We start from the raw sequence: 27,615 nt of genomic DNA on the forward strand, positions 1-27,615 counted from the left end.
CTAGATGGTCCCATTTTTCAGAGGAGGTCAGAAACTAAGATTTTTATGTGAAATCTTCCTATTTTTCAAATGTTTGTAATGACTTAAAAAAAACTTCCTGACCTCTGACCTCTAGTTTGGCATTAAGTAATAAGGTTATATCCCTAACAAATGTAACTTTGATCTCTGGCCCATCGGTGGTACACAAAACACGGCCCCAATCCCCACCCCATTTGTTCTCTCTCCCACAAATAGGACGTGTACCTGGGGTTTGTGTCCCAGGGCTTTGCCTCTCTCTGCTCTCCTTGTGAATCGTGGGCTGCAACAGTGAGAAACGGGACCCTGTGGTTGGCCCCCGCCTGTGAAACGAAACAGTTGATGAGTTGAGCTCTTGGTACGGTCGTGTTATTACTCTATTCCAATCGCTCCTTTCACTTGAGGCCAAAGACAAGAACCTGAAATGGTAAGTTTTAGAGACTTTAGCTATTTCTAGCAGGCAGGACCTGCATTTATATTCGTATTCATTCTCTGCAGGGTTTAAGCATTTATGAGCACTCAACTATACCAGGCTACAAATTACTGCCTAAAACAAATAAAAAATAGTACCTCTAAAAAACATATTGCCACCAACCTCTTTGTATGGCTTAGTGTATTCTGGAAAAGGTAAACTCTAACTCTGCTTACTTTTGAATTGCATCGTCTGTTCGTGGGGGTGAACTTGGCAGGGAAGGCTTCCTCAAGAAGGGAAGGCCTTTGGTTTACTCTGGGTTCCTCTTCAGCTGTGACTTTCCTTAGCATCTGGTAAGGCTTCAGACTGGTTGGGGTTCGTGGCAGGTGGGAACCTTTGCATTCTTCAGTTAGTTCCCTGTGCTTTAGGGTAGCAGCTGTGGGTGCTGTTTGGGAGTGATTCGGCAATAGCTGTGGGGCAGGGCCAGTGGGAATGAGCCATGTTCTTTTACCTAGACTGGGGCCCAGTTGTCAGGCTTCTCATTCACCTTCCAGCCGTTAGACAAAATGCAGCCTGCTTTGAAGGCTGGAGGTGGAGAATTGGACCCAGAAAATACTAGGCTTGCAGTGGTGATTCCCACGTGAAAATTTTAGCATAAATAGGAAGGATTTGTGCAGAGGGAGCAATCTCTCTGATAAAAGAGTAAAACGCTGGGATATTCTTAGTAATTGTTTTAAGGCATAGTTTCAGAAGGTCACAACATTTGCATGAGATCGGTCACAGGAACACAATGTGTGTTAGAGATGGGGTGTGTGTGTTCAGGAGGGTAGGAAAAGAACGGTGAGGTGGAACCTTCCTTTGAAGGGGAAGGTGATAATTCACAGGGAAGTTAAGAATCAGATGTAGCCTTTGCTCAGGGTCAGCCCTTGGCAAATGACAGGGCAAGAAGAGCCCTGGTTAGAATTCTTGTTTTTACTTTTGGTGCCCAATTTGCCTAAAGTCCTTTAGCCCAGAGGGTACTACACAAGTGTTCCCACACCCCCATAAGTAGCTGGCATTTCCCCAAATGTATTTGACCATGGCAGAGATGCTAGCTATTAATTTATGGCCTCTCAGCTCCACCCCTTTTGCCTGCTCTGTGAAAATGGATCTTGGCCAGGTGAGGGGTGGCACCTGCCTGTAGTCCCAGCTGCTGAAGCAGGAAGATCACTTGAGACCAGGAGTTCAAGGCTGCAGTGAGTGAGCTGTGATCCTTCCACTCACTCTAGCCTAGGCAAAGAGAGCAAAACTCTGTCTCTTTAAGATAAAAAAAAAAAAAAAAAAGTCGTGGAAAACTACAGAAGACCTTGAAATGAGCAAAACAGGTGACTGTCTAATGTACCCTTCTGGATTTTCTGTCTCTTATTTTCATTGAACTGCTTTACATTTTGCCAAGTTGTAGAAAAGTTATAGTAATGGAAATGATTCTTGTTCACAGAAATGCAAATGAATTTTGCCCAGTGAAAGGTACTGTTGATCCCTCCAAAAAAACTAGTTACATGTTAACAAATCTGCATTCCTGATGGCCTGTCTGTTGTGTGTTTCTGTATTCTTCTTTGGACCTGTTACATGCTCTTTCTGGTTCCTGCATTAATTAACTGTTTAAATAAAATCTTTGTGTTCATTTTATATGTGTGAAAGCCCTCATTTTATCTTTTAAAATATTCTGTAATGGTATGTATTAAGGAGCTCATGAGTTATGCCCACTTATGTTAAAAATACCACAATGGCAATACGAATTGCTAGAATATGAAAATGGCAAAATGAATTGCTAGAAAAAATGACTTAAATGCATTTTAAGACTTTATAACTGGACAGAAATAGAGAAACAAAATTTTTTCTTAGGAACTAAAAAAGTATCACAATTATGTATTGAAAATAAGATTCATAACATACCCACAGCATGGGAGAAGATATTTGCAAATCGTATATATGGGATTTGTATTTAGAATATGTAAATAACTCTTACATTCAAAAACAAAGACAATCCAATTAAAAAAAAATGGGCAAAGGATCTGAATAGATATTTTCCCCCAAAAGAAATGAAAATAGCCAGTAAATACATGAAAAGATAAGAAGTTCACCATCCTTAGTCAACAGGAAAATGCAGATCAAAAACCTCAATGACATACCATTTCACACCTCTTAGGGTGACTATAATCAAAAAGATAAGTGCTGGAAAGGATGTGGTGAAATTGGGAACCTTCATACACTGATGGTGGGAATGTAGAATTGGACAGCTACTGTGGAAGACATTTAGCAGTTCCTAAAAATGTTGACCACAGTTACCATATGACCCAGCAATCCCACTCCTACGTATATACCCAAGAGAAATGAAAACATACATGTATACAGAGAGTTGTACAAAAATGCTTGTAGCAATTTTATTCATAATAGCCATCTGTTGATGAATAAATCAGTAAAATGTGACATAGCCACAAAATGGAATATTATTTGACCAAAACCAAAATGAAGTATTGATATATACTAAAACTTTGAACCTTGAAAACATGCTGTGTGAAAGAAACCTGTCACAAAAGACTGCATGTTACGATTCCATTTATATGAAACATCCAGAACAGGCACATCTATTGAGACACTGAAGTAGATGAGTGGTTGCATAGGGCAGGAGGGGAGTTAGGGGGATTTAGGAGATGATAGCTAAAGGGTATGGGATTTTTTTTGGGGGGGTGGGTGATTGGAATGTTTTGGAATTGTCTATGGCCATGCTGCCCTGAATGCACCCAATCCAAAGGCAAAGTAGGGCAGTGAGTGTTTAGTACTTGGATGGCAGAAAAGTTCTGAAGTTGATTATTGTAATAGTTGCACAACTCTGAATATACTAAAAGCCATTGCATTGTGTACTTTAAATGGGCAAATTGTATGGCATGTGAATTATATCTCAAATCTGTCATCAAAACACATTTGTAACCTCCACAAATCATCGAATGAAGCACTTTTCTCAGTGCTGGCAGGTAAATGCTGTATCTCTGTGTACAAAGTAATCGTCCACATGTCAGAAGATCTTCACAGGCTTTCTTGATGTCCCCTCCTATAGAATTCTCCGTTTTTCTTTGGAATGCCATCTCTCACAGGGGGCGAGGATACTAGGAAGAGAAATGAATAGCTACTTGATTTCTTACTGGGTGTTCTCCTCCACCCTCTGGAGTTGAGTTCTTTTTATAGAAATGGTAGAAGCCCGGGTCCTCAGAGCCTGCTGGGAACCGCTCAGCTGAGCCGCTCTTGCCCCCGTGGAAGTATCAGGGGCCAAATGTCTGGGTCTGTGACCGTACGTGCGAATGATCTGACCAAGCAGGGCCAAGCCGGTGCTGGGGCTGGTGGTGGCTGGCCCTTCTTGCCCGCTGTGCCAGGTTGTCCATCTCCTGGCACCACTTGTTCATCTGACTGAGTGTAATCACCCCACTGGAGGAAGACTGTTCTGTCAGCAGTATGAAAAGCACTGTTGCCTGTACAACCTCCAGGCAGCCGCCTCCCTCCTCCCCCACAGACCAGCACCTCCCTTTCCCTGCCTTGGTGAGTGACACGCCACCTTCTCCTCAGCTGCCCGAGCCCAGAGCCTAGCAGTCGTCTGAGATGACACTCTAGTCCCTCCGGTCAACCATTGTCTGTGTCCTGCTGATTTGACTTCTTTGGGATGTGTTTGTTTGTTTGCTTGTTTGAGACACAGTCTAGCTTTTTGTTGCCCAGGCTAGAGTGAGTGCCGTGGCGTCAGCCTAGCTCACAGCAACCTCAAACTCCTGGGCTCAAGCAATCCTCCTGCCTCAGCCTCCCGAGTAGCTGGGACTACATGCATGCGCCACCATGCCCGGCTAATTTTTCCTATATATATTAGTTGGCCAATTAATTTCTTTCTGTTTATGGTAGAAACTGGGTCTCGCTCTTGCTCAGGCTGGTTTCGAACTCCTGACCTTGAGCAATCTGCCTGCCTCGGCCTCCCAGAGTGCTAGGATTACAGGCATGAGCCACCACGCCCAGCCTGATTTGACTTCTTACATGTTTCTAACTCCTGGTCTCTTTACCTGCTATGCCTGCCAATGCCCTGTTGGGGCTTTTGTCAGACTTATTCCTCACCCCCACATCTGCACGAGCCTCCCCACTGGGCTCCTGGGCTCCAGCCTTGCCCACTTCAAATCCATCCTCCACGTAGCAGCCACGACCAACATGGCAGCCTCACCACTCTTTAATGTCTCCAGTGATTAACGTCATTGGTGGTGGTGGTGGTGCTCAGTGAACCGGGGAGGATTTTCAGAATCATCTGGGGAACCCCACTCCTAGTATTTAGGGGCGGATCACATCCTGGACTCCCAGAAAGGGGCACTGGGAAAGGGCTTCTGTCTCCTGAAAGATCTCCCCATGCAAACAGGAAGATAATCCAATAAGTGATGTTTTAAAAGTAAGTTTTTGTTTTGAAATAATCATTTCATGGGAAGTTGCAAAAATAGGACAAAAGGGACCCCCGAGCCCAGCTTCCCCCAGCGGTGCCATGCTGTATGTTCTGGTACAGCACCAAAGCAGGCAGTGGACACTGGCAGGTCGCTGTTATGTTTTTTAATGCCCATTTCTCTTGCCAGGTCAGAATGTAGCGCTTCCTGTCACGTGAGCTGTTGGGTTATTTCTTGACTTCACTGGGACACGTTTCCATTTAGGAATGGTGGTGGTCATGGTGTGTGCTGTGTTATGTGTAAGTGTGTGTGACTTTTGATAGCAACTACTTGTTTATCCTTATAAAGTGGGTTATACCCCGAAGAGCTTGCCAAGAATAAATTTGAGCAATGTAATTCTATCTAGTGAGCTAAGGTCGCAACTTTCTTATGTAAAAAGTCAGAACTGCCACAACAGGTTTTACGCTAGAAGAATAGTACAGACGTTGATTCTTCTGGAATCTGAGATTCATTCAGTCATCTTAAAATTATGTCAGTGTGGACTGCTCCCAGGTATGTGTAAATCTTGCTTTATTTTGTCTTACACAGATTGTAAAACATCAGGGCACAAGCCTTGTTTTGTTTTGTTTTGTTTTCTTGGTTTTGTTTTGGTCATAACTCTGAAATTCAGTGTCTACCGAGGATTGGCTATATGCAATGACTCAAAGTATAGTTTTGCTTTGAGAGATAGAATGTTGTTATGGGTCATAATGAATTCAGTGGAATGGATTTCAGACTTTTTAGGTGTTGACCCAGGAAATTCTTTGAGGTGTAGCAGTCTTCACCGGTACCGGGAATCAGCTCAGTCACGGAGAGCTGCTTGGCTTCCTCCTCAAAAGTGATGGAGGAGATAGAAAGATGCTTTGTATCAGTTGTGGTGACATTTTGCTGACACTTGCCTGCATTTTTCTGTGTTTCTCACAGATACATTCACACCCTTTGAGAAAAGGGAACTGAAGGGCAGACATAAAACCACGATCTGCTTCAGAATAAAGCTAGGTCAGCAAAGGCAGATTGTGTGTGTCTAGAGGAGGCAGTAGGGTGGCTCCTCCCGCCTGACTCGTAGGGGCCTCTGGGGCTCTTCAGCGGAGTCATGGGACTCCCCCGGTCACCCCCACCTCTCATCAAGGGTCAGGCACCAGACTAGGCCCTTTGCAAGTTAAAAACTTTTTTTTTTTTTTACAGATGAAGAAACTGGATCCTCCTTTCTGTAACTTCCCGAAGCGGGCACGGGGCTAGTTTATGTCAGTGCTGATGTCTGGATGTGGACCTAATTCCCAGGCCTTTCTCTCCCACACCAGGCTGCCTCTCCAGCCATGGAAAACGCTCTGGGTTCAGCTCTGGCCTTCTCGAATGATTCCAAAGCAGGCTGTAGAGAGAGAGGACTGCAAAGGCCGACTTCTTTCACAGCTGAGAAGCTGCCTTCTGAGGTGTATCTCTGAGTGGAGAATTCGGAACACACAGGATGCTACGTCCTTTTGTGATGGGTATTAACCTCATGAGAGGAGAGAGACTTCGTGGTCCAAGGAAAGCAGGAAGAAGCCAGCTTGGCAGTTGCTCCTTGGATTCATTTCTCTGTGTTTCTTATGCTTTGTTAAAGAAGTGGTGGAGCTGGCTAGTGGCACTCTGGGAGGCTGAGATGGGAGGACTGCTTGAGGTCAGGAGTTAAGAGACAAACCTGAGCACCTATCTCTACCAAAAATAGAAAAAATTAGCCAGGCATGGTGGTGTGCGCCTGTAGTCCCAGCCTACTCAGGAAGCTGAGGTGGGAGGATCGCTGGAACCCAGGAATGTGAGGCCTTAGGGTGAGCTATGACGATGCCACGGCACTCTAGCCCGGTAGACAGAGCGAGGCCCTGTCTCAAAAAAACAAACCAAGAAGCGGTGAAGCAGTTATTGGGGGCTTAGAAAGGAGGCTAGGGGAATGGGGTGGTCAAGATTTTCAGGTTCTTCAGAGAGAATTCCCCGAGCAGAATTTCAAGGATGCCAGTAGCAGGCATCTTCATCAACTGAGGGGAGTTCAAGGACTGTACCCAGCAAATATTAAATACTTAATTCACAGAGGACTTAAATCTCTTCCTTCAAGGAGTTTGAATCTTAACTGGGAGCAAACCATAAAGCTAAAAGTCAAATATGTGTATATGGATCAAGAATGATAAGATGACAGGGGTGTGTGCACAAGAGGTAACAGTGTGGCTCTGCTCTTCAACCAGGTGACTAGACATCCCACTTTGCCTGGGACCAGAGGTTTCCCCAAGCAGGGGCTTCTTTCTGTGCCGACACTGGGACAAATCGGTCACCCTACCTTCAACCGTCTTTGTGGCCCTGGGCAAGTCACTTGGGCTTTCTGGATCCTGGGACCTGCATGTCTCTGACTGGGTGACTTTTCAAATTCCCTTCCAGTTTCTTAGGATTTACAATTAGGTGTAAGTGAGAAGCTTGTGTTGGGCGGTGAGTGAGGCCAGCAAGCTAGTGCTCTGAAACCTTTGAACGTGACGGCCATAAGTCATATTTGATTGAGGACCGCTACTGTCTAGGAAGTTGAGAATGGCTGAGTAATTAGGATAAAGTAACAAACAGCTGGAACGAGGTGGAGCGAGCAGTTGAGCAAGACTGTAAACTCCCCTGAACTCGAGGTCTTGAATTCTGCTTCCGTCTTTCTACAAGGTTCCACAGCTGCCTCGTCAAATCTTCAGTCAAGGTGGTGATCGGTAGTGAAGGCTGCAGATGTGTTTTATTTAGCCCACCTAGAATTTTTTTTTTTTTTTTTTTTAAATCTGTCAACATTTAAAAATGGAGATTTGACCACAACTCTGGGTTTCTGGCTTCTCAGGAAGGTTAGAAGATCTGGCCACTCCCTGCTGAGCCCACTCAGGTTGTCCGGTGATTGGAGCAGAGAAGTGGCTGTCCCCTCTGAATGGGGTCCCCAGTCTCCTGTTCAGCATAGCCCCTCTTCTCTCTCCTCTGCCAGTCTCCCCCTCAGACCTTTTTTCTCCCCTCTTTTCCCCATACACGCTTATTATTTACCTGGCAAGGCAGAAAGCTCAATGTTTTTCAACCCTGGCTCAGAAATACCTCAGAATTTGGGGTGCTTAAAATTATTTTCTTCTTCTTCTTTTTTTTAAGCTGATGTCTAAGCAGATCCAGAGGTGCTTAAAATCATATTGCTTTCCCAGCCCTTCCCAGACCCATTGAATCATAATCTTGGAAAGGGGAGGGAGCTAGCATTTGAACTTAATGTATTAATATTTAAAATGTCTCCCAAGGTGCTTAAGATGCCCAGGTGGGTTTTGATGGGGAGAGAGAAAGCCATAGAGCAGAGGAATTGAGAAAACTGTTAACTTCATCCAGTTGAGAGCCACAGTCACACCATGAGTTAAATGTTAACTCACTGGGGAAAATCGGAGCACTTCTAAAAAACGAACATCCAGATGACGTATTCATGGCACGTTTTGCTAAGGTATTAATAAACTCCCCCCAGATCCTGCTGTACTGCTGTCGGCACTTAAATCATTATAGTAATTGTCATTTTTTTTTTGCATGGAGTGATTATAAAAGTATTTTTAATGGGCGTATAAATCTAGTGGCCATGAGAAGCAGGTGACATAGATTTAGTGTCTTTGAGGCAAGGGATAAAAGGGGAGGGGGCACTTTGGTGGTTTTCTGTTTTGCATAATGACTTCATTCATCTATAATTCTCTCACTGTAAATCAATTTCTGTGATCTCCCCCTCGCCTTCCCATCAGGCCCACATCCTAGGCTATGAGTGTCGCCACTCTGAATTATTAAAAAATTCAAGTAGCTAGTAAATAAAAGACTTTTTCTCATTTGAAACTTAAAATGGAAGGGACTTAGGCACCACCTATTTATGCTATTAATTTATAGCATAATTTTATGGGTAGACAGAAACCAAGGTTTCGAGATGTTAAATGGTGGGTTCAGAGCCCTGCCCCCAGTCCTCTGTGTATGATGCTCTTTGAATCCAGCTGTTCTTGCCCGGGTCTGTGCCTGCAGAGAAAGCATGGAGCTTGCAGTCTGTGGTTTCTGGAACTGTGCTTTTTGTTCACCTTTTATCCCCAGTGTCTAGCCTGGGGCTTGACATTAGTTGGAGGGATGATGAAGAGATGAATCCCACCTCTGGCCACAGGATCTCCATGAAACCTCCTACAGCTTCTTTGAAGCCCAGAAGTCTTTAGCACTCGCCAATAGATCTTCCAGGTTCTGGTTGAGCTGTGGGTGGGTGGAGGGTGTCTCTAAGGGCAGGAACTGTCTCTTGAACCTTCACTGTTTTCTCCTCAGTACGTAGCACACCCAGTAAGCCCCTTCCTTGAATATTTGTCTGCTGAGATTGTGACTCTCTGGTGGACCTTTTACTGCCCTTTTATCTAGATTTCGTTCTATAGAAAATATTTTACTGTCACTTTGATGTAATAGTAAGATTGATATCTCTTTCTAAACTTGTGATACGTGTTAGTAATCTCACCTTTCCCCAGGATGTAGCTTCTGAGTTATAAGTAGATAGGTAGAGGGGTGTGTGTGTGTGTGTGTGTGTGTGTGTGTGTGTGTTAGCTTTTGCCCTCCTGTTCTGTACCTGGCTCCTGAATTCTAACAGCAGATCTGTTTTGCTCATAGCCTGAGTTTTACCCATGCCTCCTGAGGTCTTTGAAATTAAGTTCCTACTGTGAGACTTCAGACTCAACCCCTCTGGATTCTAAAGACACGTCCAAGCGGTGATGCTCTGGGCTGGCTGGGCTGGGGAAATGATAGAGTAAGTGTTTGCAGGGTCACCTGGGAAGTTTTCTTTCTTAATCTGCAGACAGGAGCCCAACCCACAATGACAAAAGCAGAATTTGGGGAAGAGGACAGAGGAGAGACTGCTCAGGCCTGTGATTCTTGAAACATTCCCTAGGTTGGAATTCATATACCTAACTGGCTCTTCATTTGTGAATAGTTGACTTGCGGGGGTGTCTCCTTGATGAAATGGAAGGAAAAGCCTGTCACTCAAAGGAAACCAAATAACAAGACTTCTTAAATTAGTGTCCTTGGTTGATGCAAATCACTTAGTAGTCAGAGTGGTCTTGAGAAGAAACAGTGTTGCTCTTCTTGCCTACCCTGTCTCCCTCTTCTCCTTTTAAGGACCTGGTGATGATACTGAGCCCACCAGGGCAACCCAGGAGCATCTTCCTCTCATACGGTCAACTGATTAGAAACCTTAATTCCATCTGATACCTTTATTCCCCTTTGCTGTGTAATGTGACAGGTTCTGAGGCTGAGGGCATGGATGGATTTGGGCAGCTGTTATTCTGCCTACCACAGCTGTCTTGTTCTTTTGTTTAATTGCTTACTTATCATGGTATGTTCCAAAAAGGATTAAAACATATAATGCAATAAAAATACGTGTAGCGGAGTCCAGTGTACTTCCTGGAAATGGACGGTGAGCTTTTCTTACTAGCTCTCTTGAAGGGGAAACACTGTTAGTTATGTTTTACTCTATCAGTTTAGTGTAAAGTCCAACCAGTTATTCCAATGCCTAGAATGAATATTCTTGATACTGTGATGAAAGAACTTTCTTCTCTAAATGTTCCTGTGTATGTCAGGTGTAATGAGAAAAGTCATTGGCACATTACAGTAAGCCCAATGGTGTGTTTCATTCACCTGGTTGTGTTTTTTTTTTTTTTTTTTTTTGGTAAAATATGCATTGCTTTGATTGATGATTTCTTCCAAGCCATGTGGTCCATGATCAGGCCAAATGCAGGAATTTGGAATACCAGGAGCAGCAATTCCTGTCTGATGGTTGTGACCCAGGGATTTTTGAGGGTGCCCTGAGCTTTCATTCTGCATGAAAGTGATGGATGAAACTCTTTCACCACTTCTGTCTTTGAAGGTCATAAAATATGTATTTACATACATGATTCTCGATACTCCTTTAAGGTGGAAGAGTGTGAGAAGCTGCCAGTATTTATCAAGAGCTTCCGTCTCTTGGGTAGTGGCAGTCAAAAGAATGTTCTGTCTGGCAACCCATGAGGTTTTTGACCATTATATGTTACATTAGGATAAAAAAGTTTGTTCTTAATGGAGTGTTGGTTAAAGACAGGATGCATTAGGAAGACTTAGATCAAAGTATAAGCAATTGAGGATTATACCATAAATTCTGCAGCTTTTCCTCCCTATTATCTTCTCCCTAGTCAAAAGTTGCATTCATCTGATCAAAGTTCTTTTGGCATATCTTATAGTATTTTTAGAAATCAATATTTAGAAGGCAAAAATATTATGACTGTTATAGTCATTTTTTTCTTTTTAATTTATTAGGACTGAAGATTTATACACCTGCAACATGTTATTTGTGGAGAAATGCTTTCAAATAACTGCTGAAAACCACCTGTCTTAGCCTGATATTTAGAAACAAAACTGAAAGAAATATAAAAATAAACTTATGGGGGTTTGGAGACGTCAATTAATCATTCCCTTCTTCCCTTCTGGGAAGGGAATTGAAGAAGCAAGACGAAAATTAAAATACCAGTTTTATCAGTGTAAAGCAGAGTTGAAAGATGTTTTGGCTCAAGACCTCCTGATCCACCCTAAGTGGAATCTTCACACCCACCCGTGGCTGCCTCTGGGTGGGCTTGAAGGCCCTGCCCATTCAACCTCTGGGAACAGGAGCTGAAAGAGTGTATCCAGTAGTCCCTTCAAGCTGAGATACTGTCATTCCTCCCCTGGAAGAACTGTGAGTGCTCTAAAGAAGGAGCCTACATAGTTCTTATCTGGTTTCTTCCTGGGAAAGGGAGCACATGCTCTACATGAAAACATGTCCAGAGGAAGTAAGGAGTCCTCCCTTTATAAACCATTTGATTTGTTTCGAAATCCAGGTGCAAGAAATCCAAAGACTGGGCAATTTCTTATCTAATTTTGATGCCGGAGATGATAATTCGATTGCTATCCAGTTTTGAATATACATTTGGTCCCCGTACCAAATATATACTGCTACTAATGTAAATTTGGAATGGATTTTATTGGCAAATTATACTTTTTTCTGACATAGTTAAATGCTGTGTGTTAGGTTAGATTGGCGAAAAACAAATTGCCATTGATCATTTGGAACATTAGCAAAGATGGTATCAAAATGAATGAACTTCATAAACTTTAATATCTTGTTTCAAAAATGAATTATGATTTTGCTTTAATACCCTATATTGATTATTTATATGTAAAAATGTAGAAATGATTAAGAAGTTCCAGTGGGGTGTGTGTGTGTGAGTGACAGAGATTACTGTTAAAGGAGTTCATTGGTCTCAAAAGGTTGGCCGAAGCTGATCTAGAACAATGAATGGATTGTGTCTATCCCTTAAGTCATCCTTCAAATATAGTTAGTTCAGCCAGACTTTGGAAAGGCTTTCAGTGGCCATGAGGTCACTGTTATATGCCCTGGAAAATATCAGAATTAGAAACATTTCCAGAAACTTTAACTATTGGTTGACATCCACTTATGCAAAACTAAGGCACCCAATGAGCATGCTTAATTAACCTCAGTTGAAGGCTGTTATACTTGGATGTCAGCTAGGAAAGAATTTGTGATTGTTAAGCACGTGTCCTACAGCAAGCGCTTTGGCAATTATAAAACAACAAAATCTCAGACACCCTATGATGTCTGACTTTGAGCTGTGCAAAGTGTATATGGGGTGGCTGAATGAGGTGCTTTGCTACATGGAAGTTATTTGCTATAACAGAGTTCAATATTGGAAGACATGGATCCAAGCTGTGTCCTTGATATTTATAGTAATGGAACTAAATCCTTCCCTTTGGTCATCAACTGTAAAGCAGAATCCTTTGTCGTGTAGGCACTCCTGGTTAGCAGTGATCAAACCATGCCACCTTGTATGTAATTCTCATCTCAGATATGTGTCAGGAGGACATAACATTCAGCTTATTCAAAACTGATGCCGAATCATTAAGTTCTGTGCATGTTGTGAAAAGGAGAGTTGTGCCATATTCTTTCTCTGTCATCCCTCACTGGAAATTAGGATCTGATCTACCCCAGTTCTTACTATTCTGGATAAGATAAAGAGCACCGCTTCTCAAACTTTAATATGCAAACAAATAACCTTGTGATCTTGTTATTAACACCAATTGATTCCCTGGGTCCGGGGTTGGGCCTGAGATTTGCATTTCTAACAGTCTACCAGTTTATTTCAGTGCCGTGAGTCCACAGACCAGAATTGGAATAGCAAGGTGATAGAGGTGTAGGTCGCTAGAAGCGGTGTTAGGAGTTGAAGACGCCGTTAGGTTAGCCTCAAATCATTTCTCATCTTTGGAGCCAGATGCACAGGAGAGGTTAACAAAAGCCACGTGGGACCAGTGTTACTCTCTGAATTCTTCCACAGCGTGGGATGATCCGACAAGGTTCCAGGGTAACTAACTGAAAGTCTGGTTGCTTGAGCAGGACATTGGCCAGAGAAGACCAGCTTGTGATTCTTTAAGGAGAAAACCAGACTCCCTTACAGATACAGTATCCAGTAAGCCGGCAAATCTACATGTGTAGGGAACAGAGAGCTTATCTCTTGAACTGTGGGAATAGATAACATTTTGGGTCCCACTAGATAGGACCCATAGAGTTGGTAAAAGGAACATCTTTTAATAAATGTCATGCCTGGCTGTGTATTAAAGTCACATGGCTTAAAAATAATACCTTTGCTTAGGGCACACCTCAGATGAAGTCAGTGTGTTTGGGCGTGATAGCTGGGCATCTCTATTTTTTTTTAAGCAGCCCAGGTGATTCTTAAGTGCATCTAGGTTGACAGTCCCTGGTTGAATCAGTTCTTAACTCTGAGAACAGGAAACTCTCCTGGGGTGCTCCCTTTTAGCTTGAGCTAATTTACCAGTTGTGCAATCCGAGGGTTTGTGACCAGATACCAGCCAGGCTGACCCAAGGTATTTACAGTATTTGGAGAGTTGACCTTGGCTTATACATTGAGGAACAAGTGAATTTATCAACCAGCATCTGACCTGTGTTCTTCTCTAAGAAAATTCAGATTTGGGGCAGTTATGACCCTGAGTTGGCTAAAGCTTGGAGCCATGTGCTCCAGTGGATGTACTGTAGCCTTGTTTTAGAAGTGACAAGAAATTCATTATAAGTTTAAATTTCATATAAGCCTGAGTGGCCACTTGAGATCATACATGTGTGTGCATACATGCATGTATCTCCTCACTTATTAGCTAGTTTGTTACATTTTTTAACCAGGTGGCCTTTATCAATCAAGTCACGTTTTTGGAGGGCTGTCCCATTTCTGCAGATAGGATAGCTAGAACACTTCCTGGGGTAGACCAGCACCTACCCTGTGCTCTCCCTAGGTAACAGACACAGGTCCTCGGAATGTAGGGGTGATTTGGCCAATAGGGTTCAGGGAGCAGGTTTTGAATGATGAGCTTTATCTTAAAGGCATTAGCACATTCTGGAAAAAATTTTGGAAATTTTTGGACCGTGATTTTCTTTATTACTAGAATCACTCATGGGTGATTTTTTGATGTAGAGAGTTGGCCAGAAGTCTGATCTTCAGAGAAAAGGTGCATTCTATGTTCATCATGAAATTTCTTTGTGGCTTTACTCTGCCCTTTGGCTGTGTGCTGAAGCGAATCTTTTGAGTATTTTCCTTGAATGTTGAGGGAGACCTACCTGACAAATTGACGGACTATGTGATCTTTTCACAGACGATTCTTTCTTTCTTCTTAGAGGATCGTTATCGACCTATCATCAATAGCCTGTTCATGGCTTCCTGGGCCAGAGGCCAGATGACAATCCCAGCTCTGTTTGTTTATTTTTTGAGACTGATGAAGCATCATCCAGATTTGGTCTTCTCAAAGCCGCCTGCCTGTGCCTGGTGATTTATAGACTAGGAGCTTTATGGAGCAGAGCACCTGTGCCATGTATTAATTAGTACATGAGGGCACAGCCAGCCTAGGTAGGAATGAGCTCCTTGGCTTGTGCCAAGACAGTGGTGGTACTGAAGGATGTGGAGAAAGATGAGACTTATTTATCAGTTAGGTTTGGGCAGTGTCAGGAACCGGCCCCTCTCTTCTTTCTGTGGCTTCCATAGCCTCAGCACAAGCCAAGCCTGCCGGTCTTCCGGGCTGGTGATGGACTCTCAAGTTCACCCTGGTCTGCTTCTGTCTCACTCTCTGATCTAGCTGTCTGGGAGGACCTCCTCTGAGTGCCTTCCCGTGGGTGGATTAGGTCCTGCTGATCAGTTAGGGCATTGCCTCTTGACCAGGGCGTTTCTGTCCCCAGGGAGCATTTGGCAGTGTTGGGAGACATTTCTGATTGTCACGACACCCCAGTTGTGGAGGGTTATTGGAGGGCTCTAATGGCATCTAGTGGCTAGCGGCCAGCAGTGCTACTAAACTGACAGTTCCTGGCAACAAAGCATTATTCAAGTTCCTATGTCAATTGTGCAAAGATGGAGAAACATTGGATTAAAGGGATTTATTTCATTTTTCAAGAACTTGTGTTTTTTGTCTTGGTTTAGTAGGTATTTTCAGAACTCTTGGGGTTGCTGTGGTTTCCTTTTTTGGGAAATTCTGCCAGCTGTGAATAACCTGTGGGCTTAGTGGATGAAACTCATGGCACATGTGAAGATTCTGTCTGCACCAGCAGCCACAGACTGCTTCTCACTCTTGTCCTCTTTCTCCTTTGTGCACCTGCCAGTAACGTGCACATTCAAAGAAGCTAAGTCAGAATAAAATCATCCAATGTCCCTTTCGGAGTGTTTTCCCTGCCCCTCTGCGCCCCCTAGTGGAAACATGGACACGTGAATGGCGGAGGACAGCTGGATGCGGGGTGGAAGACAGGAATGGGAGGGCAGGGAGGAGTGCGTGTTCTGGATCCTGGTTCACCAGCTCTATTACATACAGTGTCTGGAAACTTACTTTGCTGTTGATACCAGAGATAAACCTCTGAACGCCACTCAGTGGACAGCGTCACTTGCAAGGCAAATATCCGCTTCAGGTGGGTGGAGTTGGAGGTTTTCCTTTCCCTGCCCACAGGAAGAATGTAAATGTCTATGATGAATGAAAACTCCGGGCTCAGGACTGCACTGCTTTGACCCCTTCAAATGTAAAAGGGGATGGGCTGTTTGAAATGGAGACATTAGAAAAGCCTCCCAGGAATACCAAATGTGCTGGTTTAGCTGGTGTCTTTCAGCTAGCGACTCAAAATAAGACTAGTTTAGCCAGTTCTAATGGGAGCAGACTGTTTTTGTTTAGAATGTGTTTTTCCTGTTTATAAAGAAGAGGAACCAAGGTCTTGAAAGTGAGAATTGGGTCTCGGTTTGCTCCTGATCTGCTCTGCTACCTGCAGCGGTTGTCACAACTGTCAGGGACTCATACCTGGGCAGCTGCCGAGTGGGCCCTATAATTGAGTTCAGGTTGGTGGCACTGGGCCATCCAGGGGAGGGAACCACCTCAGAGCTGCTTCCCAGGAACTTGGACTTATGTGGGGAGGAAAAAGCTGCTTTCCTTGTCCTTCCCTCCTTCTCTGCTGCCCCCTTGAACACCATATTTAAAGGAAGAATCCCCCTCCCCCATTCCATCTGTCCTCCTTATACCAAAATCTCTCTAAATGCTCATTTTTCTCCCTATCTGTTGATTCTCCCAACCCCTCAAGGTTGGGACATTGCATTCGACTCACAGCTTTTTAACATCACAGGATGATGGTTTTTGGTTTGTGTTTCATGTGTTAATAGGTAGGCCTCTTCCATTCTGATGTTCTGCAGGCGGCTGGGTCAGCTTGGTTTGGTGGAGACCATGCAGGATCAGGAGACAGGACTTGGGTTGATGGTTTGATTCTGACTTTAATTGCAAGATGTGTGATTTTTCTGGGCTTCAGTGTCTTCCTCTGTAAGTTGAGGGTTTGCACTTTTATTTTCCTAAGCAAAATGGATTGTAGTCTTCCAGTTTGTATAAAGGTATTCTGTACATTTTAATTTATCCTGTTTTCTTCCAAAGTTGAGCTGCTCTGCATAGAATCAGGAGTTTAGTAAGAAGGTGTACAGTCGTTGTGAGGTTAGCACCCGGCTGATTTCTGCACCATGTTCTGGTTCAGAGCAGTGGAAGCCCAGATTCACCTGATTATGAATGGGAATGTCCGCCATTGTTAAAAAGTTGGCCAAGCACTCTTAAGTTGCTCTTAATGTAAATTGAGACAGGCTGAAAAGAGAAATAGTGGAAACTATTTTAAACCTGAATCACTAATGTCTGAAGACGATTGTCGCTTCTAATATGACAGTAGGCATAAAGCCTCTGAAGCTTAAAATGTGTGACCAAACCTCACCTAGCACTTAATTAAAGTAGTGTTCTTTGTGGACAATTTTATATAAATAGATATGTGGCCCTGAATTTAAATAAATGAGCAAGCAAGACCACTGCCAAACATTAACTTCCTAACCAATAACATAGAAATTCCAAGTTCTGACTCTGTGTACAGAGGTAGCCAAAGCAGTTTTGTTCTGAGTCTCTATGGTATAAATTGATATGTTTATTGATTGTCACCATTGTCCTAGGATTTGGCATGTAAAAATCTTTTAAACAAATTTTTTTTTAAAAAAAAAGCATTTTAGGCCGGGCGCTGTGGCTCACGCCTGTAATCCTAGCTCTTGGGAGGCCGAGGCGGGCGGATTGCTCAAGGTCAGGAGTTCAAAACCAGCCTGAGCAAGAGCGAGACCCCGTCTCTACTATAAATAGAAAGAAATTAATTGGCCAACTGATATATATATAAAAAATTAGCCGGGCATGGTGGCGCATGCCTGTAGTCCCAGCTACTCGGGAGGCTGAGGCAGGAGGATTGCTTGAGCCCAGGAGTTTGAGGTTGCTGTGAGCTAGGCTGACGCCACGGCACTCACTCTAGCCTGGACAACAAAGTGAGACTCTGTCTCAAAAAAAAAAAAAAAAAAAAAAAAAGGATTTTAAACAAAAACGAAATTCAAATGAAACATCTGTGGAACCTCTGGAATATCTCTGGGAACCCTTGAAGACTTTTGGAACACAGTTTGAGAACCAGTAGAACACAGTTTGAGAACCAGTAACTTGGCTTGGTGTCACCTCTACTCATCCAGCTCTAACAGTGTTCTGTGATTCCAGAACTTTCTGCGTGTTTTTCTAATTTTTTAAAATTTCATATATATTTTATCTAAGAATATTAATGGGGATACAAATGCTTTGGTCACATAAATTGCCTTTGCACTGCCTGAGTCAAAGCTACAGGTGTGCCCATCTGTCAGCGTGCACTATACCCATTGAGTGTGAATTTACCCATTCCCTTCTCCCCCACCAATGCCCCAATCCCCAGTGAATGTTATTTCCATATGTGCTGTGCACATAGCATTTTATATGTGCAGAAACTAAGATAGGCTTGTCTAGGATCACACAATGCCAATGGGTAGAATGAGATGCAGATCAAAGATTTCTAGGTGTTTCATGTGGGATTCTTTTAGTTCCCCCCATCACCCTTTCTGGTGTCCTTTCCTATGATCATCTCAGCATGCAGTGATGAAACAAGTGGCTTCCAAGGGAGGGGTCCCCTGCTTTCCACTCCCAACCCCATGTCTTGGACATCTTTTGTTTCCATAGTCTCACTGCCCAGCCCCTTCTAGAATTCTTTTCTGGAGCTTTGTTTTTGTTTTTTGTTTTTTTCCCATTTTCTTCTCTGTTAATACCTCTCTGCCACCATACCACTTTAGTTTAACCGCACCTGTGTAAGGGTGCGATAACTTTTCACTACTATGGGACAAGATCTTGCGGTAAAATCTTCCAACGGGTAAGATGCAAATGCAGTCTCAGAACGCCCGGCATCCTTGTGCCTCACTCCAGAAGGAAATCTTCCAGGTCGCCGCTCATCTTTTTCTTCATCTCATCTCCACCGTCCTGTCCTTTTATCTAGCAAACGCTTCAATGACTATCTGTGCAAGGCATGGCCATGGCCAGCATTTCTTGGCTTTGGGGACCCCATGGGAGAGATGAAACGGGCTCATCCTGTAGAGAGCAGGTGAGAAGCTCCTCAGAAGGGGCACAAACTGCTGTGAGCACTCTGAGCAGGTGGTGCTCTCCTCAGTCCGGGGAGCCATGGGAGGCTTCACGCAGGAGGCAGCGTTGAGTGGTGAGGCTGGAGATAAGGATGGGATTTCCTACCTGGTAACCTGGCTAAACACGGGAGACTTAGAATCCGTGAACGTTATTGCACAGGATGCAGCTAAAGGTGGGCCCAGTGTCCTCTGTTCACAGGGGGATATGGAGTAGTTGGGTGGTGCATGGTGAGGACAGAAGATGACTGTGAACTGAGAGCAGTGCCCATCCCACAGCAGGCTGTGATGCCATTGTCCTGTGGGGCTGCTGGAAAAGACCAGATCTCTGTGCTCGAGGCTGGTGTCACTTCTGAAGGATGGGAGGTTCTCCTTTCATTCATCCTCTGAGGAGGTAGCTCCTGGTGTAAGAAATGGGGCCTCCAAGACAGGGATGGCCACCTGGAGGAACTGCTTCATTACTCTGGTTCTTGCTGCGTTGGAACTGGGGTTATTACTAGGGTTCTCAGGTGGGTGGAGAAATCAGCCTCTGCCAAACAAGGTGGGCCAGGAGCCGTCTCCAGGGAGGCCTTTGAGGACAATCTGGAGGTTGCAAGAGCAGCCATGTCTGGTGACCTGGAGGCAGATTACTCTGGCATGTCCTTCTGTTGCCAGGCCGCAGCCAGCCCTTCGTGTGGCACAGCCTGGTCTTGGATATGCAGTGGGGAGGAGGGAAGAGGCTGCAGGAGGCCGTGGGGCTCATGCCCCTGCTCTAAGCAGAGCTGCTTCTCCTACCCCCAGCTTTAGAGGTAGAAAAAACAGCTTTATTGAGAATATGATTCACATATCCTACCATTCTCCCATTCAAAGTGTGCAACTCCATGGCTTTTAGTATATCCACAGAATTATGCACCCATCACCACAATTTTTAAAACATTTTTGTTACCTCTTAAAGAAACCCTGCGTGCCTTAGCTACCCCCTCCCAATTCCCCACTCTCTGCCTCCCCAGCCCTAAGTGACTACTAATGTATTTTTTGCCTTTATAGATTTCTCTGTTCCAGACATTGCATATAAATGGAATTGCACAGTATGTGGTCTTTTGTGCCTGTCCTTTTCACTTAGCCTAATGTTTTCAAGGGTCATCTATGCTTTAGCATAACAGTTCTTCATTCCTTTTTATGATCAAGCAGTATTTCACTGCATACGTATACCAGTTTTGTTTATCCATTTCTCAGTTGATAGATGTTGGGGTGGTTTCGCTTTTTGTCTATTATGAATAATGCTGCTGTGAACATTTTGTGTACAAGCTTTTGTTTGGACACATGCTTCTCTTGGGAGAATTCCTGGGAGCATAATTGCCTGTGCCATATGGTAACTCCGTGTTTACCTATTCGGGGAACTGCCAGCCTGTTTTCCACGCTGGCTGTACCATTTTACATTTCCCACCAACAGTAAATGTGAAGGTTCCAACTTCTCTGCATCCTCACCAACCATTTGTTCCCATTTGTATTTTAAAATTATAGCCATCCTAATGGGTATGAAGTTGGTATCTCGTTGTGGTGTTGATTTGCATTTTTGCTAATGACTAATGATGTTGAGCATGCTTTCATGTTTGTTTGTTTGTTTGTTTTTTTTTTATATGAGAACTGATGCGTTTCCTTGCCAAAGATCTTTGACCACTTTTGGAAAGGTGGAAGCCAGATTTTATTGTGTCGAGTGAGTGAGTGGGAAGGAAGAAGGTGAATGCTACTCTTTTAGGAAGTAGATGGACAGAGAGGATGTATATCGGGGTGGTTAATACAGCAACCAGACTTGGTGCAAACTTCTTTCTGGAGGTGAACTGATGAAGTCATGGCCCTGGGCAGTCATTACTCTGGTTGGCAACAAGGTCTGATGAGATCCACTTTACATAGTCCCTTTTGTGCACTTAGCTAGAGGGCTCAGCTGTTAGGGCGTCTGGAGGCACGCAGATTGTTCACTTGAGCAATATCTTTTTGATCGCTGTTGGTCTGGGGCTTCTCCATTAAATGCCTGTCCATTACTGATGATCATCATTGTCCTTTTATGGCACTGAGACTCTCTGTGAGGTTGGGCGTCCTGTGTCGTCCTCATTACCCTTCGATTACTGTGGGGGTTGGGGGTGGCTCCTGAATAATGCCTTTGAAAAGTCTTAAAGTCTGTCGTCTTAGTAGGCACCATAGAGATGAATTGTAATGTCATTCTCTACGTGTGCTTTGTGTCTGCTGACACGGATTCTGTTATTTCAGACTCTAGATTCCACTAGAGAAGAGAACATTCCTGACAGTTCTGTAGTCATTTAAAATCTAGGCCCTCAGTAGTCAGAAGTGTACTTGAACTCCTTATGTCTAGAAATTTTACTCCGAATTTGCATGTCTCTGAGTTGGAATAATTTTACCCAGTCTGGGGTTCTAGGCCCTCTTCTTGCCCCTGGAATGCACCATCTGGGTGGTTCCAACCCTGCCCCAGGCAAAGGTGGGAAAGCCTTCCACTTTCTGATGAGGCCCTTGTTCAGTTCCTGGTCCTTAGGCCGCCTTTCTTTTGTTTAAACTCTGCATCTCTGAGCAGCCTCTTCTGTGGGGCTGGTTGAGGAAGTGGAGTGGAGCTTCCTGTCTGAAAGTGGACATGTAATTCCTGCCCCAGCGATGAATGTTTTCTTCTGAAACGGTCAAGGCAGGTCAGCAGAAGACTCCCTTTCTTGGTACAGCAAGCACCCCATTTTCTTGCCCTGGGAAAGCCCCTTCAGCCCTGGGGTGGATGAACTGATGAGTCTGGGTTGTCAGAAAGGAAGTGCAGCCACTTCCTGAGGAATTGGGGGCAGCACCTAGTTAGTGGGATGGCCCCATGGGGGTGGGAACTCCATCTTACTCGCTGTTCAATTCCTGAACCTGATGACAGCAGGTAGTCAGTATGTGCTTGCCGAAGGTGCTGTTCAGCTGGCCTGCGTTTAGAGGGGCCGAGTGACATGCCACGGTGCCTGGATGACCGGTTCTCTCAGTCAGCAGATACTCCACTGTGCCCCTGTGGGGTGAGTGTTTCTCTCTGAGAAGGCGTGTGTGTGCGTGTGTTGGTGGCAGGGGGTGTCCCTTAAAGGATGTAATGGGTCCCACGTAGAAAGTAGTGAACAATCTAGGGTAGACAGATGAGTGTTTTTGTTCTTTTAAACCCATGATACTCCTTTATTTATTGTTCCCCCCCTTTAAAAAATTTTCTTAAATTTATGATTGACAATAATCATACATATTTATGTGATACAGTATGATGTTTTGATACATGTATATGTCGTGTAATGATCTATTTAGGGTAATTAGCATATCTATCACCTTAATTCTCATTTCTTTGTGGTGAGAACATTTAAAATCCTTTCTTCTAGCTATTTTGAAATATACTAACTCTAAACATGCTATGATGCAACAGAACACTAGCACTTATTTCTTTTATCTGACTGCAGCTTTGTACCCATTGACCAAGCTCTCCCTGTCCCCTGATAACCACTAATCTACTCCCCACTTCTATGAGATTAACTTTTTAACTCCCACACTGCATGAGTGGGATCATGCAGTATGTGTCTTTCTATGCCTGGCTCATTTCATTTACCATGATGTCCTCCAGGTTCATCCATGTCACTGAGAATGGCAGGGTTTCTTTTTCATGGCTGAGTAGTATTCCATTATCAGACTTCAGACTGGGCAGGGAGCGTTGCAGGCTGGAGCCATGGGGACAGTGGTCTGAAGCAGGTGGCACTGGGGCTGGGGAAGCAGTCTGGGTTTGGATTGTCGGCCTGATACAGAAAAGAGAGAGGGCCAGGTGGGAGGAGATGCTGGAAGGAGGATGTGCAGGGTTCGTGGTGATGAGCAGACCAGCAGGTGCATAGGGTGTGACCGGGCAGAGGCATTTATAAAGCAGAGTGAGATGGAGTTTGAGCCTCACGGTATTGGCATGAAGGTGGCATGGTGTGGTGACGGAACGTCTGTCTGTCGGGATCAGAGGCTCTAAACCTTAACCATGCACACAGTCGTCTGGAGGGCCTGTTAAAGCACAGGCTGTGGGCCTCATGCCCCAGAGCTGCTGCTGCTGTAGGCATGGGGGGCCTGAGAATTAGCATTTCTCACTGGTGATGCTGCTGTCGCTGAGTTTACCATACTGGCCTGGTATTCAGAGGTCGACAAACCTTTTCTGTTAAGGGCCAGATAATAAGTATCTTAGGCTTTGGGGCCTGCATAGTATGTCTGCTACATATTTTTCCTTGTTGGTCTTCATAACCCTTTAAGCATCTGCAAACCATTCTTGACCATATACAAACAGGCCCCGGGTGTGTGTGTGGGGGGGGTTGCCGGGGTGGCCAGGGGACATGGGGTGTGGTTTACTGATGATCCCTCCTCTGCCACATGGCTGGCCTTTGCCAAGTTAATCTTCCTGTGCCTTTATTTTCTCTTATTTGTTTCTTATAAGATGAAGGCGATCATATTAATACTTCTTTTTACCATACAGGGCTTTTATGAGGATTTAGGGAGCTAAGGTATAAAAAAGGGGTTTATCACAGTGCCTGGGACATAGCTATAATTTATTTACCATTTACTTTTATTATCAGTTGTACAACCAACTAATTGCTGTATCGATAGGCAAGGGGGAACAGTGAGACAGACCAACCAGAGAGCTGAGCTACTGCACACTCTGAAAGCTAAGTGCTCCAATATCCTACTACCATTCCCTCTTGGGCTTTTTGCAGAGAAGAATCCTTTGAACTGAAACATATGTACATCCTGAAATACATTTTGCGTTAGTCCCTTGTTTAAGGGGTCATTGCTCAGCCTCTCCCTTGAGTGGCACTTGGAAACCGTGCTGTGTGTAAGCCTGGCTGTTTGCTGGGCCCAGCACCCTGGCTGGAGGGGTTGAAATCTGGGCATGCTGGTCACCATTTGCGAGCCTTGCTCAGGCCCCAGTTGTTGGGAAGCCCTGATTGGGAAGGGTGGCCCTGTCTGTGCTGGTGTCAGATAGGATCTGGCCGCATTAGAATTGAAACCACCCTGCCTTTTGCACTCTCATTTCGCCTGGTGGCAGGAGTGAAAGTGAGAACCACAGAAGAGCTGCCTGCTGGGTGCCCCATGGTTCCTGGGCTGCATCGCACGGTTGAGCAGTGAGATGGAGCTTTCTATTCCATGGCTGGAACAGCAAGACCACTGGCTGTGCTCTGGCATATCCTCTCTGTGCTGGTGCACGGGGAAAGGCTACCCGGCAGCCCCAAGAGAGTCATCTTGTCCCTAGCACTGATAATGAAAGCTGGCCGTGCTTAAATAAGATGGGGGCGCCCTCCCCCTTCCTTGTCTAATTACCCTGAGGGGGCATCCACTTTCTTGCTCACCTTGCCAGCTGCATGCCCTAATCCTTGCCAGGAGCACATGATGACTTTGTAAGCTCAAGTTACAGACATACAAAAGTGCCCGATGGTGATAGGACTCCACCCTCCGCTTGGGTTTTTGCTGACATTCAGCGAAATATCTTTCTGCCTCCTCCCCACCTTGCAAAACAAGCTTCCTGTTTTGGCCTCTGTCGGGACTGGACAGCCCCACTCCACCTGTATACACAGGTACACTCTTCCTTCTCCGTATTTGCTCAGCTGCTTGTCACCGAGCCAGATTCCACCCCCGGGCTTGCAGATCCCGGAATCCTAAGACATCAAACCAGCAAATTAAAAAAGAGTTGACATTTTATTTAGAGCTCTGCGAGGGAAAACGTGGCTTCTGGTTTATTGCGCTGTGGTTTGCCGTGACCCCCTTTGCTAACTTTCCTCCTCCTCCTCCACAGCAGGATGGAAGCGAGGAAAGGAGACTGGCTGACCCAGGAGCCGGAGTGAGGCCCGCGGAGTCGCGCACCATGAGGCCGTGTCTGCCTTCCACGCGTTAGGAGCCCAGGGCAGGTGAAGTTGCCGGAGAGCGATGGCTCTGTTTACTCCGTGGAAGTTGTCCTCTCAGAAGCTGGGCTTTTTCCTGGTGACTTTCGGCTTCATTTGGGGCATGATGCTCCTGCATTTTACCATCCAGCAGCGAACTCAGCCTGAAAGCAGCTCCATGCTGCGTGAGCAGATCCTGGACCTCAGCAAAAGGTACATCAAGGCTCTGGCGGAAGAAAACAGGAACGTGGTGGACGGACCCTACGCCGGTGTCATGACGGCTTACGGTAAGCGCCACCGGGGCCTCTGAGTTGAAGCCTGCCCTGGCCTTGAAAGGACCCTGAGGCTCCCAGGACTTGGCTTTGTCATGCATCGAATGCCCCTCGCCACTGGCTGCATGGGCGGTGAATGACACACACAGGGGCACTTCGAGAAAGTTAAAGCAATACCTTTTGGAGGGTTCTGAGCCCTTGTTCACATGCACGCTTTCTCCTAGGAGCAGTGGGCAGTGCGGTTGGTGCTCTCCTGGCTGTATTTGCTCCAGCTCCTACTCCCTCACCATGTTTTTGGGACTGTGTGGTCTCATCTGGGGGTGTGTTCACGGCATATCAAACATTCTTATTATCCTTCCCCAAACAAAACTTAATAAAGACTGGGGGGGGGTGAGGTGAAGACTCCTTAGAGAGTGGGGAGGAATGTTCTGTGGAAGCCAATAAATTTAGAGCCAAACATGTGCCTCCCTTCTGCCAATAGACAGGACGTGGGCGCTTATGTGCAGGCTAAGAGCTGTAACCTTTGGCGTCTTCAGGTGGGTTCTGCTCTTGTTTTCTGCTGTTATTTTTAATTGCCCTCACTTTGGAAAAAAAAATCTTTGTACTTGTTGCTTTTTTTCCTTAGGTGCCTTAAATTCTTTCTGAAGTTATATAGAGTAAAAAGATACACATATGGAGTATAACTTATTTTTCTTTTAGCAAAAGTTATGCTTAATATAGAAAAAATTGGAAGATGTAGATGTAGACAAGCAAAATGAAATCACACCTAAGTCTACTACTACAGGCAGTAATCATAATTAACATTTCAGTGTCTGTCTTTGATGTTTTATATACACACACAATGTATATACACAGATACTTACAAAATTGCAAACGAAATATGCAAATGGTGTCAGACCATGTTTTGGAGAATCTGCTTCTCAGCTTTCCTGTGGCCACTGAGTATTCATAGCAGACTTGGTCTGTAGAAGATGACTTACTATTGCTCAGTGGCAAATCTAGTCACTGAATTGAGGCTTCAGAGGTCTCAGTATTTGGGATGAATAATATAAATGACATACAAGAATGGGGTTGAAAATGGTTGGTAAGGTAGAGAAAGGTTGGCGTTCCAATCAAGGAATGTGCCCTGACGTGTATAGAATTCAAATGATGATTCCTGAAAATGTACAGCGACAGGTTCAGTTTAGCATGGGTTGAATTCAAATGCAAGAAATCATATTCTGTTACATGTGTGTCCTTTCTTTTTGAAGGGATCTCAAAAACTTAGTTTTTAAAATTCTACATATAAAATAAATGTATTATGTATATATGTTTATATTTGTAAGAAGATTGTTACTTCTAAGGAACAATGTGGAAATTCTTTTTAAGTGCTTAGTATTTGCATAATCTACACACATCTACTTTTAATCTGTTCAAAGTTTCAAACTATCTATGTATTAGGTTTGAATATGTTTATATAAAATGCAACCTTTTTTGATCCGATGGATTTAAAAAAATGAGACTCCATTTTGAGAGCCCTCACTAAAAAACAACTAGGTAATTTTTTCAGAGGGTGTTTTTGTTTTGTTTTGTTTTGTTTTTGGAGACAGGGTCTCACTTTGTTGCCCAGGCTAGAATGCAGTGCTGTCATCGTAGCTCACTACAACCTCAAACTCCTGCGCTCAAGCCATCCTCCTACCTCACCCTCTCAAGTAGCTGTGACTACAGGTGTGTGCCACCAGGCCCGGCTAATTTTTCTCTTTTTATAGAGATGGGGTCTTGCTTTGTTGCTCAGGCTGCTCTTGGCCTCAAGGGATCCTCCCACCTCAGCCTCCCAAAGTGCTAGGATTACTGGTGTGAGCCACCATGCCTGGCCTGGAAGGTGCATTTTTAAAGTTATTCGTTAACTAACGTCTTCTATAACATTTCCAGAGTAGTATATGTAAACTATCAGGAAAAAAAAATAAAGCCAGTCGTCACCGTCGATGTTACCAGTGTGTATGATGTGACAGGTAACACAGGTGCTGTTTTAAAGTTCCTGGTTTTATGCATTTCATGTTATAGCTTTGGAAGGAAAGGTGAATCACTCAGTTTTCTCCTCTTGTTTATCTCAGCCCCTCAAACTTTTTCCATGAGCAAGAAGAGGCCACATGGATGGCAGATTAGTGGACTTTGAGTTTCTCTAGTTGTTTTGGCTGTCTTTATTGTACACTGCTAAAAATCTCATAGGGAAACCTTCCTCTAATTCTACAGGACAGTGATATATTCTTAGCTTTTCAGCCTCACAGAAACATTTTTTTTAAAAGGTTACCCCAAACCCCAAAATAGTATATGATAATTTCAACCACCTTGTATGCTGGTAATCATAGGGCTTTGCATCTCAAAGAAATTATAGGCATTATTTATTCCGACTTGCTCCTTTTATAGATGAACCTTAGCAAAATGTTTTTTTTTTTCAATAACAACGAAGAAATAATCACGCAGGTCACACCAGCCCGTCTGACT

General features: G+C 44.4%; 1 protein-coding gene across 5 annotated transcripts in view; it reads left to right on the plus strand.

The window, feature by feature from the left end:
• The window catches only part of MGAT5 (alpha-1,6-mannosylglycoprotein 6-beta-N-acetylglucosaminyltransferase), a 316,936-nt gene that overhangs the window by 91,869 nt on the left and 197,452 nt on the right, over nucleotides 1–27,615 (plus strand). For 3 of the 5 annotated variants that reach the window (XM_012740066.2, XM_076005479.1, XM_076005480.1), the window contains one exon: nucleotides 24,775–25,146. In XM_012740066.2, coding sequence (XP_012595520.1) covers nucleotides 24,906–25,146 — 241 coding nt within the window. In that variant the 5' untranslated portion in view covers nucleotides 24,775–24,905. The remainder of the gene's footprint in view (nucleotides 1–24,774; nucleotides 25,147–27,615) is intronic. The other 2 variants (XM_076005478.1, XM_020288503.2) reach the window with 1 other exon arrangement.

Source organism: Microcebus murinus, chromosome 8 (assembly GCF_040939455.1).
Source record: "Microcebus murinus isolate Inina chromosome 8, M.murinus_Inina_mat1.0, whole genome shotgun sequence".
Classification (NCBI taxonomy): Eukaryota; Metazoa; Chordata; class Mammalia; order Primates; family Cheirogaleidae; genus Microcebus; species Microcebus murinus.